The sequence below is a fragment of the Labeo rohita genome, chromosome 21 (assembly GCF_022985175.1).
Source record: "Labeo rohita strain BAU-BD-2019 chromosome 21, IGBB_LRoh.1.0, whole genome shotgun sequence".
NCBI classification, from domain to species: domain Eukaryota; kingdom Metazoa; phylum Chordata; class Actinopteri; order Cypriniformes; family Cyprinidae; genus Labeo; species Labeo rohita.
This window is the reverse complement of record NC_066889.1, coordinates 26390903-26411442: the sequence shown is the minus strand read 5'-3', so window position 1 is coordinate 26411442 and position 20540 is coordinate 26390903. Positions and strand designations below refer to the sequence as shown.

The 20540-nt window shown below is 38.0% G+C and overlaps 1 protein-coding gene and 1 long non-coding RNA gene across 3 annotated transcripts in view; one reads left to right on the top strand and one right to left on the bottom strand.

Moving 5' to 3' along the window:
- Window positions 1–7030, top strand: part of col5a1 (procollagen, type V, alpha 1) — a 108106-nt gene extending 101076 nt beyond the window's left edge. The window contains exons 64-66 of one of the 2 annotated variants that reach the window (XM_051092445.1): window positions 726–794; window positions 3381–3614; window positions 4516–7030. In XM_051092445.1, coding sequence (XP_050948402.1) covers window positions 726–794; window positions 3381–3614; window positions 4516–4662 — 450 coding nt within the window. In that variant the 3' untranslated portion in view covers window positions 4663–7030. Of the gene's footprint in view, window positions 1–604; window positions 674–725; window positions 795–3380; window positions 3615–4515 lie in introns of both variants that reach the window. The other variant, XM_051092444.1, reaches the window with a different exon arrangement.
- On the bottom strand, window positions 481–7355 carry LOC127152047 (uncharacterized). Its single transcript, XR_007825025.1, has 3 exons — window positions 7292–7355; window positions 1075–1133; window positions 481–981 (listed from the first exon to the last, which is right to left on the bottom strand). It is a non-coding gene; the product is annotated as an uncharacterized LOC127152047 (long non-coding RNA).
- Window positions 7356–20540: the final 13185 nt, after the last annotated feature.

Sequence of the window (20540 nt, the reverse complement as noted above, 5' to 3'; positions counted from 1 at the left end):
TTAAAAAGTACCACTTTTTTATAATTATAATTAATATCATAAATTTATATGAATATCATACTATTAATTTTATATTGATTTTGTAAACCTTTTTAGAATACATAGTGACTTTTAGTGCTCAGTGAAAAATATCTTATTACGATCATATTACTTTGTCATTATTATTATATGCATTTTTTTTTATTTTTAGGTTTTTAAGTGAAATTTTTTTGTAGTTCACACAGACAAAAATAATTTTATGACTATTATATAATTCATTTGATATCAATTTTGTAAATCTTTTTAGAATATATAGTGACTTTTTTTAGTTTGCTTAGTTAAAACATTATTATACATTTAATTATAATTACATTTGATTATAGTTATAGATTTAAGGTGTTCATTTATGATTCAATAGCCTAAGATGTCCATTTGAATGTACAAGGCTATTCAAACATTGTCCAAACTGTCTTCAAAAACATCTTATGTGAAAGCCTCTGCCTCGGACAGATCGACAACTACACGGCAAAACAGATCAAAATAATTCCCACAGGCTACCTGTTTCTTCCTGTCTGTCTGTCTGTCTGTCTACAGTATTGACTCTAGCTGACTCTCTCTCTCTCAGGCGAGACTCACCTCTTGGGTGAAGGAGAATCCAGGGTCGTGGTTCAGTGAATTCAAACGTGGTAAACTGGTAAGAGTGACTCCTCTTTCTTGTCCTCCTGAAATAGTCTCCTATTTTACAGAGCAAAATGGCTCGCTGGCCCAAAGACAATCCAGGCACATGGTATAGTCGCTACAAGAGAGGGTCCATGGTAAGTAGAAGTGCATGAGAGAACGGGCCCGGTACCGAGGGTCCACGGATCCTCCGCGTTGCCGGACGATCTGTCTCTCGAAGGCCCGTGCTTCTGCATGCTTCTCGGATCCCTGTGTGGCCGAGCATGGTCATCATCAGAACGGCAGCAAAGGTGTGTTTGCTCAGACTTATGGGTAATATGAGGGCTGTGGATGGAGATGTCATTCAGTTGACATACCAAAAAGACTTAAAAAAAAAAAAAAAAGAAAAAAAAGTGATTGACATAAACCCTAACTTACCCTAGAATTTGTAGATTTGTGCAAGGTCTGACTGATGGAATCCAACCCGTCTTCTGTTCCTGTTAAGTTTGAGAAAATCACCTTGAAGTGACTGAATCCGTTAACACACAATTGTCATTCTGCTCCAAATGCTAGTGAAATTCTCTAGGTAAATAACATTTTTAGGCATTATGGATATGCAAAAGCTTCCATTTCATAACTTGATATAGAATTGCATGCGTCGTTTCCAGAGAAGACGATCGCATTGTGATGAGCTTAGAAAAAAACTATGGATAGAAATGAGAGAAATGTTTTTTTAGTAATGAAAAGGTTTAATAAAAACACACTATTTAGTCATTATTAGAATCCATTGTAATTTGAATTTTTAATAGAAAAAAGTAAAAATGCAACATTAAATTAGCATTAACATTTTAATTGGACTAACTTTCCACATAGAGCATAAATCATATATATACAATTTAACAAGACAATAAAAAATAATTTTAAGGTAAAAGGACTTCATATCTCAAAATTGTAAGTTTATATCATGCAATTCTGAGAAAAAAAATTGTAATTGTTAGATAATTACACAGTTTTTTTATTTAGTGGCAGAAACGGGCTTCCAAAAATAACATTACCTAAATGTAAAATATTGTTAAAATAATTTTTTTTCAGAGGTAAAAAGTGTAAGTAAACTTATAAAGTCCTTGTGTCATTCTTCACTTAGATTATTTAGTTATTTTATTTTAGTTGGTGCTGCCAATAAAAAGCATTTCAAATCAGTCACTGTTAGACAGTGTTATTTTAGTATCATTGATATGCTATTACAGTTTTTGTTAATACTGTTTTCATTTCTATAAAATATATTTTGGAATATTTCTTAGTTGTTTTAGTTATTACTTTTTTGTTTTATATAAATGAATATTTATTTTATGTCATGTAATGACAATTTTTTATAGTTTTAGTTAACTATAATAACCTCTATTTCACATAAGTTGCTGTATTAGAAAGTGGACAGTAGGTAGTTCACTAGTGTTTGGAACAAAGCCTTTGTGTTCGTGGAGGATCTCAGTCACTGAGCTTTGGGTTCAGTCTCTCTTGACATGCAGCTGTTATCATGAGGTAATGTGGTCATGGTGGGTTGCATGCATGCATGCAAAGTCAATGGATATGAGTGTGTGAGAGGACCTCCTGATCGTAAGTATATGATGTGTGTGTGTGCATGGAGCATGCGCTCGCTCTCTCAGTCAGTCACATTTGTGTGTGTTTGTGGATCAGAGGAGATGGAGTTTTCTTCTAAACATGGGTTGGTATATTCAAGAATGAAAACAAAACATTTGCATATTTCCTTAATGCAAATGTTGCATCACACCACAAGGGGAGAATTTGCATATAAACCAGTACAACTCATTTGAATACATTAGTGATATTTTTCAGTGGAGTCTGTAACAAAATGAGTTTATCGTCCATGTTTGAATGTGTAAATGAATTTTGGTGTTTAATACATGCAGAGCTGATTGGAACTGGGAAAAGGTTTTTGTGCGCTTGCCTGACTAATGAAAGAAGAGTGTTTAGACATAAATCAAAGTTATAACCACATATAAACTTGTATGAGGTGATTTTATTTATTTATTTTTTAGCAAGGATGCATTTATTTAATCAGAAATGACAGTTAAGAAAATATTAACTGTTTTCAACACTGAAAATAAGAAATGTTTATTGAGCAGCAAATCAGCATATTAGAATGATTTCTGAAGGATCATGTGTCATTGAAGACTGGAGTAATGATGCTGAAAATTCAGCTTTGCATCACAGTAATAAATTACATTTTAAAATATATTCAAATAGACAACAGATAATTTAATTTGCAATAATATTTCACAGTATTGCTGTTTTTACTGTATTTTTGAGCAGCCTTGATGACCACAAACTTCTGAATGGTAGTGGATTTACATAATTGTTATAGCCAAGTATTTAGTCAAAAAGATGGACAGTGTTTTCTGACAACTAATTTAACTGCAAAAACAAAATTCCTTTTTAAGTTTTGTTTTTCAGTAAAAAAAAAAAAAAAAAAATGTAAATAAATTTACTTAAGAAGAAAAGTGTTTTCAGGTATTAGATCTGATACTTTTGGTAATTGTTTTATAATTTTTATTTTATTTTATTTTGGCATTGTTGAGTTTTAAACCCAAATGCAAAACAACAGTCTGTGATCAAAAAAGTAGCGTAGGACCGGAGGGGTGTGATGTGTAGTTTTCAACAGAACCTCTAAGGGGCGTCTGTCCAGCAGTTATCTATACCGCACCGCTGTCTGTTTATCTGCACAGCTCTCGTACGTGGATGCGGAGGGCAACCCGATCGGAGTGGTCCAGATGACGTTCCTGCGTTTACTCAGTGCCACGGCTAGGCAGAACCTGACCTACAACTGTTACCAGTCGGTGGCTTGGCACGACCAAGAACAGGACTCTTACGACAAAGCCATCCGCTTCCTGGGCTCCAACGATGAGGAGATGTCTTACGATAACAACCCATACATCAGAGCCGCCGTCGACGGATGCGCGGTAAGAGCAGAAACATTTTCAGAATTCGGTACTGCATACTAACCAGTGTTGCCATGTTGGTGGATTGAAGCGACTCCAAAAATGTGATATTTAGCATATGTTACCAGGGGAACTCATGTATTTTAACCCCGGAACGCAATTTGTTGAAACACGACTGGGCTGGTTGTAATTGGGTGGGTTTTGTTGTGAAAACCTGGCAACCCTGACACTAACTTACTGTTTCTGTTAAGACCCGTTCACACCAAGGACGATAACTATAAAGATAAAAATAAAGATATAGTTCTAAAACTCAATATTAGAGAATAGCAGAGACAATGCAGCTATAACAATAAAGGCACAAAGAAACAGCCCTTTATGTAATCACTTTCAGAACGATTTTTTTCCAGCTGATGAATAATAAAAACATTGACAGCCAATCAGAATCAATCCTGCTATCATGATCTTGAGAATTTAAAGCGGCGGACGAACATGCGCTTAAAATAGACAATATTGTTCGCAGCTTTTTGCAGTAATTATTATATTGTTATGGACTGTAACATCTTGTAATTCATAACAATGAGTAACACATTATTAAAATAATTAACAATATAACCATTAAAAAAGCAGAAAAAAAATTACTTTGGACACCAAATGCATCTGCAGTTATAGAATGACTCACTTAAGAGTGCTGCTAAAAACTAAGCTCAGAACTGATTCCAGAAAGAATTGCAATGCATTCGGAAAATCGCAGTATCGTTCCACAAATCGATTTAGCGTTACACCCAGAGTTTTTGTCATTAAAAGACATTGTAAAATTAGTAATAGCATGTGGTTCTGAATTCTGAAATCTCTTTTTTTGCAAGTTTAAACCGAAATCTCTCGCAAGTGATGTTCGTAACGCTCCCTTTCTTTTCTCCCGCAGTTGAAAAAGGGTTATGAAAAGACTATTCTTGAGATCAACACACCGAAAGTGGAGCAGGTACCATTTGTTGACATTATGTTCAACGATTTTGGCGGAGCGACGCAGAAGTTCGGCTTTGAGGTCGGACCGGCCTGCTTCATCGGCTAAGACTGCTCAGCGAGCACACGCGAACAAAACATATTCATTTTCTCCGAAAACAAAACACAAGAAAGAAATAGGACGACTTATTTGTAAAGTTTTGTGTTTCCAAACAAACCCAACAGATACCAAAGTAAGGATAAAAGAAATTTGAAGAAAAAGAATGGATGTCTAAACGATGGGTTCTTATAACAGAGCAACCTTTTTAACCTCAGTGTACCCTCCGCATCACATGCAAGTTTTGAAACTGGATGAGGTCATCGCTCATGTCTCTCCAAGCCCCGCCCACTTTACGCTCATCCGACTCTTCACAGGCTGTATAGACACATTAGATCCATCTTTTTATTTCCCACCTGTTCGTGGACTCGTTTCTCTACGCACGTCCGGCATTTCTCGTCCGAGAAGTCTTTCCCGTTGGTTTGCCTGGGTTTTATGTTGTTCCTCTTTCCACTTCTAAGCTTTGTTTTTTTTGTGCATACTTGTCTTCCATTCCCTGGAATGGTGATTATATATATAAATATATATAAATATTTTTTCTATGTTTGTAAGTACTTTCTGTATATTTTTTTTTTTTTCCGGTGAAGTGTTTTTTTGGTTCTAGCTTCAAAACATGCATGTGAACCCATTGAGCGATAAGGACAGAGCTGCTGGTTATTGGAAAACGCTTTAAAAAAAAATAAATAATAATAATAATAATAATAATAATAACCCCCAATATAAAAGCCTGAGGAAATTTCCAGTGAATCTGAAGAAGAGAAAATAAAGGAAATATTAAAATACGACAAAAAAGCAACTGCAACGGCCACACGATGTCTTATTCCAGATGTGAACAACGTCTTTTTGTAATTCAAGCAACAAAATGACAATAAAAGTAAGAAACAGCCGTAATGTGAGCATTAATTTGCTACCTGTCATGTTGAAGTGGCTTCCGCGGGTCTGTGAGATCGTGACCCGCGTGCATGAGGGGAATCTTTGATCTGCCGTTCATGAATCTGTGCTTCCCTGTATCAGAAGAGCACACCATCACACTGAGGAAACACAATATCGGTAAACTAGGTGCTATTTCCTTCTGTCTGTGGTGCTAAAAATATATACCTTTGTTCCTGTAATTGTTTGTTGTAATTGAAAACGGCTCTGCGGTGACGCCCAAGCGGTTCCCGGTCTTCTGTCAAAGTCCTAGCTTTGCTTCCCGAGGCGGGGAAGTATTTTTATGCATGCCGTAAAATCATATTCATTTATAGATGAGAACACGTTTTTCTTCTGTTACCGGTTCCACGTCTGACAATGTCCAGATTAGTCTTGCATACGGAGATAATTTATGTACTTTTACGGTCCTCCGAACGCTTGTTCGCATCGAGTCTTTTTACATGATCTGAAATGGTTAAGCGGAGCACAAGTACTGTTAATGCTGTCGTGATCAAGGTATTATACGTTAAAACGGACCCTGTAATGTAAAGTGCTACTCTAGTTAACAGAAACCTATTCACTAAAACGTTCAGCATTTCAAACCGCTGTGGAGAATTAGCTTGGGATCTTTTTTGGAGGGCTCTGTGAATATTTTAACCGAAACGCTTAGAGGAATGAATAGTTAACTCGACCTTCCAAAGAGATTTCTCTTAATTTAAGAGACTTGAAGACCAAGAATCCGATTGTCTTGTGTGATTATCCAAGTATGTTGTACATTGCAAAATTTCGCTAGCGTATATTCCTTCACCTGTTGTCATTGACTAGAGCCATCTTGTTATTCATCTATCATCTTTTGCCACTAGATGTTTTCCTGCACTCTTTTGTTCTGCTTTTTGACCACTAGGCCTGCCACTGCAAAAATCTTGCTCTAATTTTGAATTAAATATGACTTGAACTGTTTCTTTTTAGAGGATTCAACATGGAATATGCAGTTTTGACACAATTCTATCAGTACGAAACTTCGAAATTTCAACCGATTCTTCTGTAAATTTCAAAACCAGCAGTAATGCTGCCAATAAAGTTTATTCTGTTTTGTTTTTTTTTCGTCTTTGTAATGTTTGTTTGTTTGTTGTGTCAAACCTGTGTATGAGAAGATAGAAGAGATATTGGTTTTGTGTCAATAAATTCAGGTTTACTGTGTCCACCCACCCTTGTATGTCTTTTGAAGCATTAAAACTTTCCTGTATGCATGAAAATGTTAAGCTTTCTCTTGATGTTTCTTCCCACAGCCACATTTTTTTCTTTTATCGGCCGTATGATACATCCTCTCAGTGCTCCGATGAAAACAGGCCTGTCCTTCATTGTGAAATGGAGAGAGAGCGATGTTTGTTGTAACTCTCTACCAAAGCCCATGTTCCTTTGTAGTATATTTATTGTATTATTTAAAAATAATAAATGTTAATTGATACCAGTAGTGTTCTTGATATCTGATAAATATATATCTGATATCAGATATACATCTTTATATCTGATAACTGTTATCACTGTGATACGTTATGTAGATATGCAGAAGACGAGACGCATGGATATGTCAGACACTCAAGTGAAATGAAATTTAAGTATATCACATAACATAATAGATGCATATTGAAACAAATCAAAAAGGTGACTTACATTAAGCTGGAATGAGCCTCGTATGATTATTTTGGTGAGTATTTTGACAAGAACAAACCTGATGATCATGTTCTGCAGAGTTTTGGACACCACCGCTGAAGAACGATCCACGGATGTAGAAACTGCAAACAAATAAAACAAAATGAATACAAAAATTGAGCTTCGACAACAAGTCACTGATATTTCAGTATAGCTGTGATGCATCTAAATAGAATAATTCAGGTTAACTGGGATATTTTTTTCCAGTCATGTCAAATTAAATTTTTCAGAAATATTTCTGAAGTAGCTTTTAAAAATGCACAACCTCATTTGAGTTTTTCTTTTAAATTAAAAACAAAATTTTAAATGTTAAACAGAGACTGGAAAAGAATACAAAGCTGGTATCTAGACAATGAAACACCTTAAAATTGTATTTTTGATATGTATTTTCTATACTATTGTTATAAAAAAAGCAGAAAATAATAAAGAGCAAGTGTCTCCAAACATTTGACAGGTAGTACAGCTTGTCCAACCAAAGTACAACTTGCTGTAATTTCGGTATCTGTCTGAAAAATGATTTCTACATTTTTTGCCCAATATTAAATATAAATCGAATCACGATCTTTCTCTGTAACTGAAGGTGGTATAGTGCACACAGACAGCTGTAATAACCCAGAGCTCAGTGACTGGAGTCTTTTTCTCAAGAGCCCCGTGTCACTGGCCTAGATCCATCTCAAACAGCCCCGACTGCAGGACGGAGCGCTGAAGCAGGGAATATTAACATATCCGGCACGTCAGCCCGTCTCAGCTGTGAAAGACCAGAATCACACAGCTCGCTGTTACTGATCCAAACAGTTTAACATAGTGAAGAAAAAAGTTAATCTAATTCCTCTTACAGCTGACAAATGTTGTTCATCCAGTTTCGTCTTTGATGAAAATGCCCAGTGTGTTATTGTTGGGTAATAAAAATTTATGCTCTTGCAATATTTATTCAAGTGCCGATTCATGGTTCTTCTGAAATATCAAATAACTCAAATTCAAAGTGAACCGACCAGAAATAAACTACACTGACCACTTAAATTACATCAACAAACCAGCACAGAACTAACAGCAAAGGCTGCTTATTAATTTCCAATTTATGCAGCCTATTCCCAAAGTATTTTATTCTCAAATCAGAGGGTATTCTGAGAAGGGTATGTGTATTACTATTACTCTGTGTCATATTACTCTATGTGTGTGTGTTAGTAACCTGTTATTCTGAATATCTGAGTATCAACCAAAGTGTGGCGAGACATTTGTAGACAAAGGTGATTATTAATAACATTGGGGTTTGTGTTTTATGTTATTTTTGCTAAAAACAAAGGCTTACCTTTTACATTATATCAACTGTATAATACAATTCAAACACTAAATGCCATTTTGGCGCTCTTTAATGTGACGACAGAGATACCTATATGTACCTCAGCGAACGAACCAATCATCTCTCCATTTTTGCTTGTAAATGTAGTGTGGAATAACTATGAATGAACATCAGTGAATATGTTAAAAGATAGAGCACAACTTATGGAAGTGTATAACCTCTTGTGTAATTGCCAAAATGTGCGTTTCAACCGCGGAAAGAAGTGAATCGGACAATTCGTAAACAACATGTCACGTGACGTTACTTTTGCCTCAGGTAAGTCACTCAACGTCCATATCTCCTCAAGTTCGTTAGAAAACTTATTTTAGTTATGGTATTTTACACAAAACTGGTTTAAAATTGCCAAAACAGTGTTTTGAAAGACGTAAATAAAGCTACTTGTGCATCATCACGGGACATTATATTTACATCAGAAAAGTCATTCAATGTTCATAAGTTCGCTAAGAAAAAACAAAACAAAAGTTAAGGCGTTTTACACAAAAATTGATTAAAATACAAGATAAACATGTAAAACTAAAAATGCAACGTTATGAGGTAATTCGAAAACAGCATAATACTTTTTTTGTTGAATAAGGTTTAATATATTTTATGGGTCAGAAATGTCTGTGAATACATCATGAATACATATAGCCCACATGTACCATTTTTGTGTCACTGGTGTTACATTCTTTGGCAATATTAAAGGTTTTTATGAAATACTATTTCTTGATTTTTTTTTTTTTTAGCACATGTAGGCAGAGTTACAGAAAAATAATGAAAATGCAAGAAATAAGGAGATTGTCTTATTTATTTTTATGTGACAGGAAAAATAGTAACACCAGTGACAGACATAAGACCTGATATACTGATCTTCACTGTTGTTACCCAGGTAACACCAGTGACAAATTTCATGAAAAAAGCATTTTACAAAACAGCTGCTGCAAGGTATCAAACCACATGTTGAAAATCAAGGTATACTCACTATATTAACTAGTTTAATCCATTTGTATTCTAGTTTTTTTTACAATTCCATAGCAATAAAGTAGGTCATACCAGTGACTTCAACTAAAAAGCTTCATATGAAATCATGAGACAAATATGAAAATTTCCGATATCTGAAAAAAGACAGTGGATCTAACATGGGCCTTTTTTCATAGATCTTTGGGAAACAAGGAAGAAAGAAGTCAAGTGATGTCATCAGTGTGATTTTTATGTCAAAATAAATGATTCTGGTTAAACGGTAACACCGGTGACAACTCCAGGGGACCACTACTTTTATTATACATTTTATATTTTTAATTCAGCATTTAGTTTTTAATGCCATTTACATCATATATTTGATATTTATGAATAAATTAGTATATTTTAAATGGTAGAAAAAAAAAGATTTTGACCTCAAAATAAAGCACTTTCCCTCTGTACGTGGCTGTGGGGACGACCGGTTTTGTGTTTACATAAAAACAAATATTACCACATTAATGGTTCAAAAGGTGTCACTGTTCGAATAACATATTGTTTTATTTTAAAATATAAAGAAATTGTAACCTTAATGTGTTTTTCAAGTGTAATATTTCTGTAAAGGCTAGTGACAGAAAAATTAAATGACCCTTAGAATGATAGTTATTTAATAAAAATAGTTGAAAGTATGCAATGTATAATGAGCAGTATGCCAGTATTTAATTCTGAACACGGTCCATTTTTATTTCAGCTCCTGCTTAAATACTGTATTCTTGAGAACGGTGATCTAAGCAGAGAGGACGTCATGAAGGACAGCTACAGAAATAAAGGTTGCTATAATTTATGTACAGCATGAATGAAAGAATAAAGCCGTAACGGCAAACATGGCCTTTAGGAGTGTTTGAAATGAAGGCGCACAGTGAGGACACTGGGGTGCGATCACTCTCACAGAGAGAAGGGAAAGCTTTGAAATGGAAAGTGCACCTTTGACGATATTACAGGCAGGAGTATCTGTGGAAGTGGATTGAAGGAATGTGCTTCACATTAAGAGAAGCCACAGAATGCTTCTCTATCACAGCCCGTGGAAGGAGGGATGAACACTCACGGAGGAGAGCGAGCGAGAGAGGTGCGGGAGGAGAGACGCGTCTGATGTGTAAATTCATCACAGTATCTGTGTGATGTTCATCTCTGGAGACTCAGAGACTCATTTACAATCAAACCACACATGATTAAGCTCATCTGTCTATCTATCTATCTATCTATCAGTAGGTTTTAGCACTTCTCTGTAGGTCTTTTCTGATCAAAGTGTCAAAGTACTGAAGCTTTAAAACACACTTGTGTATCACAGCAAACCAAAACTGAGATTCGATGAAGAAAACGTGTTAACTACTATCACACACCTCATCTGGACCGTGACTGTGTTTGTGATATGAAATAGTGTTAACTGAATTATCTGCTCTGATTAGAACAACACAAGGATGATGAACATATGGCTCTTTACGTTGTTATTTCATTACTGCGGGGTAATGGGCTGTTTCTGGCAGTGAGTAGGGAAAGTGATTCTATGGACACTTAAACACATACACACACACTCTCTCTCACACTCTTACCTATCTATCTATCTAATGTGACGAGTCGACTGCCTCCCCCCCTTATTGTCAGCTGCACCCCGTCGGTAATCGCCGCCCTTCACCAGGCTCCCGACGGGAGTGGGCGTGTGGGAGGAGGAGGGGCGCCGAAACATCCAGGTCTGGCGGCGTGTGATGAGGCACACCTGATGTGAATGAAGCCTCATCACCGCCGCTGTTAAAATGCCGAGCGCGCCTCTCCTCAGGAGACCGGTCTCTTCCCCGTGCATGCACGCTGGTGTCCTCGTGGGTCCAGGAAGGGGTGAAGAGGGAACCAGCGCCGCAGGACGAGTTGCCGGACCCCGCGGGTCCGGATGAGGACCGCACCCGTAACGGCTGACGGGCCAGGATGCCGGGCCGTGTTATCCCCCAGAAGCGCCGCGTAGGTGGAGGAGGACGATGCCGCTAGAGAAGCCGCCGCCCCTCGCACCCCGGACCTGAGCGGGGAGCGCGTGCGGCCGCCGGACTCCGCCCCTTACCTGGACCCTTCCCTTTTGGAACACTACCCCTCCTTCACGGAACCCCGTCACTTCGAGGACACCAGATCCCCCTTTTTGTTTTGGACACTTTTTCCCCCTTTTTGGACACTTTGTTTTATTGTTTAATAAAAGCCTCTCCGAGGCCTGACGTCACGCCCACTGTGTCTGTCGCTTTGCTCCGCCCCCGTGACAAGTGGTGGAGAATGCGGGCATGGGCGGAGCTTAGGCAGCGCAGTGGGAATCACCTGGTGACGTCACCCCCTCTCGCTCGCAAGAGAAGTCAATGGAGATTCGGACCCGGAGGACGGAGAGACGACGGTGACGGCCTCCCAACCGCTAAAGGGGTAAGTGACTTGTTTCATTTAATATCACTTACCCTGCGGTTGGTTGAGGCTGTCGACTAAATTCCGGTTTCTCTGTCCCCGGTCCGGTGGCGTTGCGAGAGGGAGTCGCCCGGAGAGGAATCCCCGCCCACTCCGACCGCTGGAGCCTGGTTGAGGAAGGTAGCACTCCTGCGTGGGCGGCGACCGGATGACGGGGATGTCGCTTGGGGGGGGGAATGTGACGAGTCGACTGCCTCCCCCCCTTATTGTCAGCTGCACCCCGTCGGTAATCGCCGCCCTTCACCAGGCTCCCGACGGGAGTGGGCGTGTGGGAGGAGGAGGGGCGCCGAAACATCCAGGTCTGGCGGCGTGTGATGAGGCACACCTGATGTGAATGAAGCCTCATCACCGCCGCTGTTAAAATGCCGAGCGCGCCTCTCCTCAGGAGACCGGTCTCTTCCCGTGCATGCACGCTGGTGTCCTCGTGGGTCCAGGAAGGGGTGAAGAGGGAACCAGCGCCGCAGGACGAGTTGCCGGACCCCGCGGGTCCGGATGAGGACCGCACCCGTAACGGCTGACGGGCCAGGATGCCGGGCCGTGTTATCCCCCAGAAGCGCCGCGTAGGTGGAGGAGGACGATGCCGCTAGAGAAGCCGCCGCCCCTCGCACCCCGGACCTGAGCGGGGAGCGCGTGCGGCCGCCGGACTCCGCCCCTTACCTGGACCCTTCCCTTTTGGAACACTACCCCTCCTTCACGGAACCCCGTCACTTCGAGGACACCAGATCCCCCTTTTTGTTTTGGACACTTTTTCCCCCTTTTTGGACACTTTGTTTTATTGTTTAATAAAAGCCTCTCCGAGGCCTGACGTCACGCCCACTGTGTCTGTCGCTTTGCTCCGCCCCCGTGACACTATCTAGACTACCTGTTTAACTAAAGGCCCTTTCACACTGAGCATGACCCGATATAGTGAAGTGAATTAAAGACAAGTGTTGGCATATAGCATAACAAGGCACGTAAAGGGGACGTCGGTAGGATTGGGCATCAAAAATCGATTCCGATTCCAGAATTGGATACTTCTTGTGAAATTAAAATTTCGATTTTGCCTATCGATTCCTATATGTGGTTCTTTTTTTTTTCCTTTTTTTTTTCCAAAGTAGCTTATAATATTTGTGATAAGATAAACATGTTGCAAGAGATGTGTCACCACCAATATGACAAAGCATTTTAATTTAACAGGTCATTGAAGATCACAAACACGATTCAAATACCAACGTGATTCTGTTCCTAAATTACAATGATTTATCTGTTTGATTCCTCAACCTTTCTTTGAATTTAAACATTCAAATCTGCGTTCGTGCTGCCGCTGACCTGAAAGCCACTGTCATGTATATGAATGAAACAGTTTCATTTTTCAACCACACAGTTCATTATTTCTGTGTTACAAACATTCAAATAATCACAGAAGTACTGGGATAGAAGTTCATAGTCTGGATATTAACTCTGATATGTACAGTAGAGATCAAAACAGAGTAAATCATCCTTTTGAAAGTTAATCTGACATTCCAAATAATGTTAAAGATTTATCGATTCATCCAGTAACGAACTAAGTAAATCTTGAGTGAATCACTGAATCTTTTACTTAAATTATAAAATTAGGCCTACATGTGACTTTGTTTAGTTGTCTAATGCTTTTTCTTCAGAATTGTTCATGGTATTCAGCTGCAACTAAATGTTTAGCAAAAAAAGAAACAATAAATATGCTTAATATCATCTTTTATTCACATTGGAATCGAAAAGAATCGGAATCGATAAGCAGAATCGGAATTGGAATTGATAGTATTCTAATGATACCCAACCCTAGACATCAAACACCATTTTCCACAAGTTGGTATGATTCTTTAGGGTCTTCATGAAATGTCTGCAATAGAGCTGTAATCGGGCCTTAAAAGTTAGGCCCGACAGAATTCGGCCCGAGCCGACAAGTATATTTTGATTGACAGCTTTTTAAAAGCCCGAACCCGTTTACAACCCGACATTATTTAAATGTGCGCGAGCACACAGCTCTTTTGTCAAGAATGAGTCATTTATACATGGTTTAACATAATTGATTCATGACTAACGTAGGCTATAGGCCACCTGGAAGTGGGAACAAAGAAATAAAATAAGTCCTCTGTAACATCGTAACATCTCAGCACTCTAAATAGGCATACATAAAACGGTACCAGGTTCGGTACTTTCGGTATAAATAAGCACAACGGGAGCGTTTGAAAGCCACGTGTGTCAGCGGATCCTTAATACATCTGCTTTTAAACTGATCCGCAGACAGACGCGGCTTTCAAACGCTCCCGTTGTGCTTATGTGTGAGTGCTCGGTGAGGAGCGTGAAGCGATTATCATTGTAGCCAATCACAGTCATGTCTGTTGAGCGCGTGAACACTATGGCCAATCACCGATGTTTAAAAAATGGCTCAACAACGCTCAAATGTGAGCGGGAAACTCAGTACCGAAAGTACCGAACCCGGTACCGTTTGACAGCCCTAATAAATAGGCCATCACGCCAATAAAAATGACCCTTTCTTAACAAATTAAATTAAGTTCTAACTTAAGATGGGTATTTGGCAATAACCAAATTAAGATAAAGGTTCAGCGGGATTTGCTTTGCCACTTTTCTCCACAATCTGGCCTCAACGCGACAGTGAATAGCAGCTGAAATGTAATAAAAGAATAATGCCAACATTAGCCTATATACTCTGTCTACATTATGCATTTAAGATTCAATTAATATTTAGTTATAATTTGAAAAACCTTTACTCACCAAGATTAGGCTACATGTTTTTGTGGAGGAAAATTATTGAATCCACTGTAGCTTCTGCGTGGTCTTGCGCTCACTGATGGTGCGTCTAGTAGCACTGAACACCCTTTCACTGCTGCTGCTACTGGCCCGGGATGCATAGTACTGATCTGGCTAATTTTGCAAGTTTGCAAATTTTGCCAAAACGTAAACACCAGAGGCAAGCCTCCGTTTCTCCTCCTTAGGATCCATTTTCGCATGTTTCTCTCGCTAATCAAAACGCATCACAAGACTGCTCATTTACCGCACAAGCTGGAGCGCAAGCCCAAGCCCGGCCTGAGCCCGTGTAAAATGATATAAAATAAGCCCGAACCCAACCAAACCCATCGGGTTTCATCGGGTTCGGGCAAAGATCTTCAGCTCTAGTCTGCAACATACTTTGGTTAAAACTGCTCAATGGTCATGTAAAACAACACCCATTTACCATGTCAAAAGTAGCTCTATTCACAGCGACCCATTGCGGTGCATGTCTCTTTAAATGCTAATGAGCTACTGCTCACCCCGCCCCCTATTCTGTTTTTTTTTTTGTATATATGTGTGTGTGTGTATTTAGAGGTGCGTTACCATTAAATACAAAACAAATCCACTGCATCCTCAGTGGCTCTGATGTCAGGAGAAAATGAAGACTCTTATGTTCACTTTTACATTTAACTAGAAAACACTTGCATTGCTTAAGATATGTTGTCGTTACAGCTGCTCGAGCGTGGAGAAAATGTTGACAGTGTAAAATTGTTGGGGGGCTGGAATATGCTAAAACGGGACAGTCCGTCAGCGGTCGTGGGAGGGGATTGATTAATATGACATTATACTGCTCAGAAAATCAAAATGGCTTGATATATGAGACGGTTTAGGTTCTTTAGGGATTCAAAAATAGGAGTGAATGAATTTTTAATCATTGTAGGGTTGTGTCCACACACTGCTAAGACACATTTATTTGCAAACACCATGTAAAAGTGAATTTTGTATTCCTTTAGGAAGCACAAAAAATAAAGAAAGAAAATGTATTTCTACCAGCAGCAGCAGCAGCAGCAAGACAGGTTTGATGTTTTATTAAATGAGGAAAGGAAAAGAATAAGATGATGTTATTGGGTACAGCATATTCTTGAGAAAAGAGAAGAGCACAGGGTGTTCCAGAGATTGATACAAGAGTTGAAGTATTATGACTATTTTCCTCAGTACTTCATGATGTCTGTCAGTCAGTTTAAAAGTTTGCTTAACCTAGTGGCTCCATCACTGATTAAAACCTTGAACGAATTTCCAAAAACCAATTGACCCCTAGCGGTGTTTGGCTGTGTGTTCAAGGTGAGTGCATTTTTGTTCTGTTTGCATTGTTGCAAAGTAGCATGTTGTGTTTAAAGAATAAAAAGTTTCTGCATTTTTCTGAATGGCGTTTCTAATATGTGACCACAAAACCAGTCATAAAGGTATTTTTTTATTGAGAGTTGAGCTGAATAAATAAGTTTTCCACTGATGTATGGTTTGTTAGGATAGGACAATATTTGGCCGAGATACAACTATTTGAAAATCTGGAATGTGAGGGTGCAAAAAAAAAAAAAAAATTCTAAATATTAAGAAAATCATCTTTAAAGTTGTCCGAATGAAGTTCTTAGCAATGCATATTACTAATTAAAAATTAAATGAGTAGTTCACTTCCAGAACAAAAATTTACAGATAATTTAATCACCCCCTTGTCATCCAAGATGTTCATGTCTTTCTTTCTTAAGTCGTAAAGAAATTATGTTTCTTGAGGAAAACACCTCAGGATTTTTCTCCATATAGTGGACTTCTATGGTGGCTGTGAGTCTGAACTTCCAAAATGCAGTTTAAATGCAGCTGAAAGGACTTTAAATGACCCCCGCCAAGGAAGAAGGGTCTTATCTAGTAAAACGATCTGTTATTTTCTAAACCATTTACAGCAGTGGCGATTTCTTTAAGACTGCAAGGGAAGCTCAGCTTCCCCTATAATGTCACAAAATTAATGGTCAAATTATGTACTATTGTATTAACATTTTATTGACTAAAAATGCGTTAGAAAACGTTCATCTCAAAGACGAGTTCGTTCAGAATCAGTTAGATATAGCAGGTCGGCTGACTTGATTTTCTTCTCATACATTCCCGTAGCGTCACAGTGCATTTCCCCGTTGAAGCCCAGCGTCCATTGACTTCAATGCGGCTGCTTTGAACGTTTTTTTTCAGTGCTTTGAAACTAGACGGTCATTGGATAAACGCTGCGATTATGTCCCGCCCACGGACGCTCAGCGTCTCTGGGGGTGAATGAGGAGCAAATGAGGAGTGGGCTGGCCTGGACTCCGAGCTTCTGCGTGATGATTGGAGGGTCTGTCGAAAGATTGCATCTCCTTTTGACTGACAGCGATTTTGTACTATAAGGAATCGCTGAAGCTATTCGCGCTCAGTCCCATCGCGGATTTCTCAAGTTCAGTCGAAATAAAACTGCTGCAACCTATTTCTTTATATTTGCTTGGCGAAATTGCTTGATTTTCATCATACATTTCACACAATTATACACCACATTCCTTGTTTCACTTTTACAGAGTTTAATATTTTTTTTAGATCGTTCATTCATTCATTCATGTTAATATTTAATGTAGTAATCAATATATATATATATATAGATTACTATAGGATGACTATAAATTAATATAGATTAATATAAATATATATATATATATATATATATATATATATATATATATAGTAATCTTGAAAAATTTTAACATAACATAATGAAACCTTATATTTATATTAAAATACTTTATAAATAAATAAATCTCCATAATAACCTTATTTAAATTGCAAAATATTTATACTATATAGTAGCATCTGACTAAAAGAAAAAATACATCATCTTTTGCATAATAAAACTAAAGCTTTTTTTTTTTTTTTTTTTTTTTTTTTTTTACGATTGTTTGCATTGTGACTTACTTATGACAATAAGGCACATTCTTGTGAATAAATAAATAGACAATTTTATGATGTAGGCCGAAAATGAGCTTCCCCTATTTGACAGACCAGTAGCCGCCACTGATTTACAGTATATACAGCTCGTCTTGTCTAGCTCTGCGATGCGCATGCGTACTCTGTGTAATCCGGGTCATCACAGTTTTGTTCTGAAAGTGAACTTCTCCTTTAAGTTTTGATATATTTACGGTAGGAAATTTACAAAATATCTTCATGGAACATGATGTTCAATTAATATCCTAATGATTTTTGGCATAAAAGGAAAATTGATCATTTTGACACATACTGTGTTGGCTATTGCTACGAATATATACCCATGCTACTTATGATTGGTTTTGTGGTCCAGGGTCACATATAACAAAATATAATACTCTTCCTCTCTGTTTATACTGGTTTCCAACACAACTTTTTGTGCTATAACGCCACCAGTCATGCCAAGTAAATAGAAAAAAGTACAGATTAAGCACAGTAGTTTTAGCAAATTTTGTGGGATTTTATACCAGTTTAGAATAGTAAAACCAACTCCAACACACACACACACACACACACACACACACATATATCCATTGCTTTATATATGGACATGCTCTCATTTTGTTTCTTTCACACAGAATCACATTCTTCCTCTTCCTGAAGTAGAACGGAAAAGCAATCGAACCAATCATGAATCTGATGGTCTGATAATCCTGATGCTGCATTTCTGAACTTTCAAAGTCAAAGTCTGTGAAGGCAGGAAACAGCGTGAGATGAAGGGATGTGATCTCGCTGGGACAGATGAGGCCGCATGTCAAGAGGATCAAGCCACTTTTAAGGATACTAATATGACATCCTGATGAGCCCTGGAGCAAGAATATCAGCGTCCGTGTTACGCAGACAAAGAACAAAAAGATGAATTATTACAGAAGTCAAACCTGGCGTTAATGACAGGAGAATGAAAGGGTGCGTTTGGCCCCACTTTGATCAATCTGTTTTTTAATTATTCATCTGCAGATGAGGTGTCATCTCCTCTTCTTTCTCCTGTTCCTGTCATGTCGTGCAACAATTGCTCCTCACCGAGTGAAAGATCTCTTGATGAAAACTGATGGCTCTTTGTGTCAAGGAGAAATTGCATCATCAGAAGATAAGAGGCGAACGGAAGTTTGTCTTGATCACAGCTATGAAACGAGGCAAAAAAACAGCCGAACAAACCTGAATTAACCTGACGAGGCAGGGCAAGAGGTTTGAGTGAGTGCTGACAGTAAAAAAATTCAAGTCAGTCACAGAAGCTGGTTAAAGTCATGGCATACTGATTCTGGAAAAAGCCTGAGATCTGATACTGCATATATGAAATTATCTGGCATTCAGATATTTGGGGTCAGTAAGGTTTTCAGTACAGACATGAAAAAGACATATTGTTATTTATTCTATTTCGCAGTTCACACAAAAATATTATATCTTAAAATTACATTTTAAAACATATTGAAAAATAGGAAAAAATATTTGAACCAAATCATGATTACTTTTTTTCCATTTGCATTACATCGTCAGTGACCTACTCATTCAACCGATTCATTAAAAACACTAATTCATTCAGGAATTAAACAAGTGACCATCTCTGTGAGTCAGTCATTAAATCAATCACTCAACCAATTAATTTAAAAACACCAATTCATTCAGGAACGAAACAAGTGACTGCCTTTATGAAGGGGTCATTAAATGATTTACTCAGCTGATTCATCCAAAAACACCAATCCATTCAGTTATGAAACAAGTGACTGCCATTACAAGCAAGTCATTAAATGATTCACTCAACTGATTTTTTCACAAACACTAATTCTTTCAAAAATGAAACAAGTGACTGCCTCTATAAGTAAGTCATTAAATGATTCACTTAACTGATTCGTTCAAAAACACTAACTCATTTGGAAATGTAACAAGTGACTGCCTCTAAGAGTTAGTCATTAAATGATTCACTCAACTGATTTGTTTAAAAACATTAAAACATTCAGAAATGAAACAAGTGACAACCTGTATGAGTAAGTCAGGGGTGTCCAAACCTGTTCCTGGAGAACTAACTTCCTGCAGAGTTTAGTTCCAACCCTGATCAAACAAACCTGTCTGTAATTATCAAGTGCTCCTTCAGATCCTAATTAGTTGGTTCAGGTGTGTTTGATCAGCGTTGGAGCTGAACTCTGCAAGAAGGCAGATCACCAGGAACAGGGTTGAGCACCCCTGGAGTGAGTCATTAAATGATTCACTCAACTGATTTGTTCAAAAACACGAATTTATTCAGGAACGAAACAAGTGACTGTTTCTATGAGTGAGTCATTAAATCACTCACTCAACTGATTAATTCACAGAATACTAATTCATTCAGTAATGAACAAGTGACTGCCATTATAAGCAAGTCATTAAATGATTCACTTAACTGATTCATTCAAAAACACAAATCTTTTCAGGAACGCAGTGCTAGAAATTGATTCTGAAACGGAGTCTTTATGACTGAATCACTGAGTCATTCATTCATTCAAAACCACAGAATCATTTTAAAACAAAACTCTACTATTGTGTGTTGCAACAGTTCAGCTGTGGCTTTGTTTGAATGTAAAAAAACAAAAACAAACTGAAAATATTATGTGTAAAATTACTCAAAATTAACTTGTTCATTGAACTGTTGTGTAAAAGCAAAATCACACAAACTTCACAGAAACAACTTAAGCTCTTGTTGGTAACA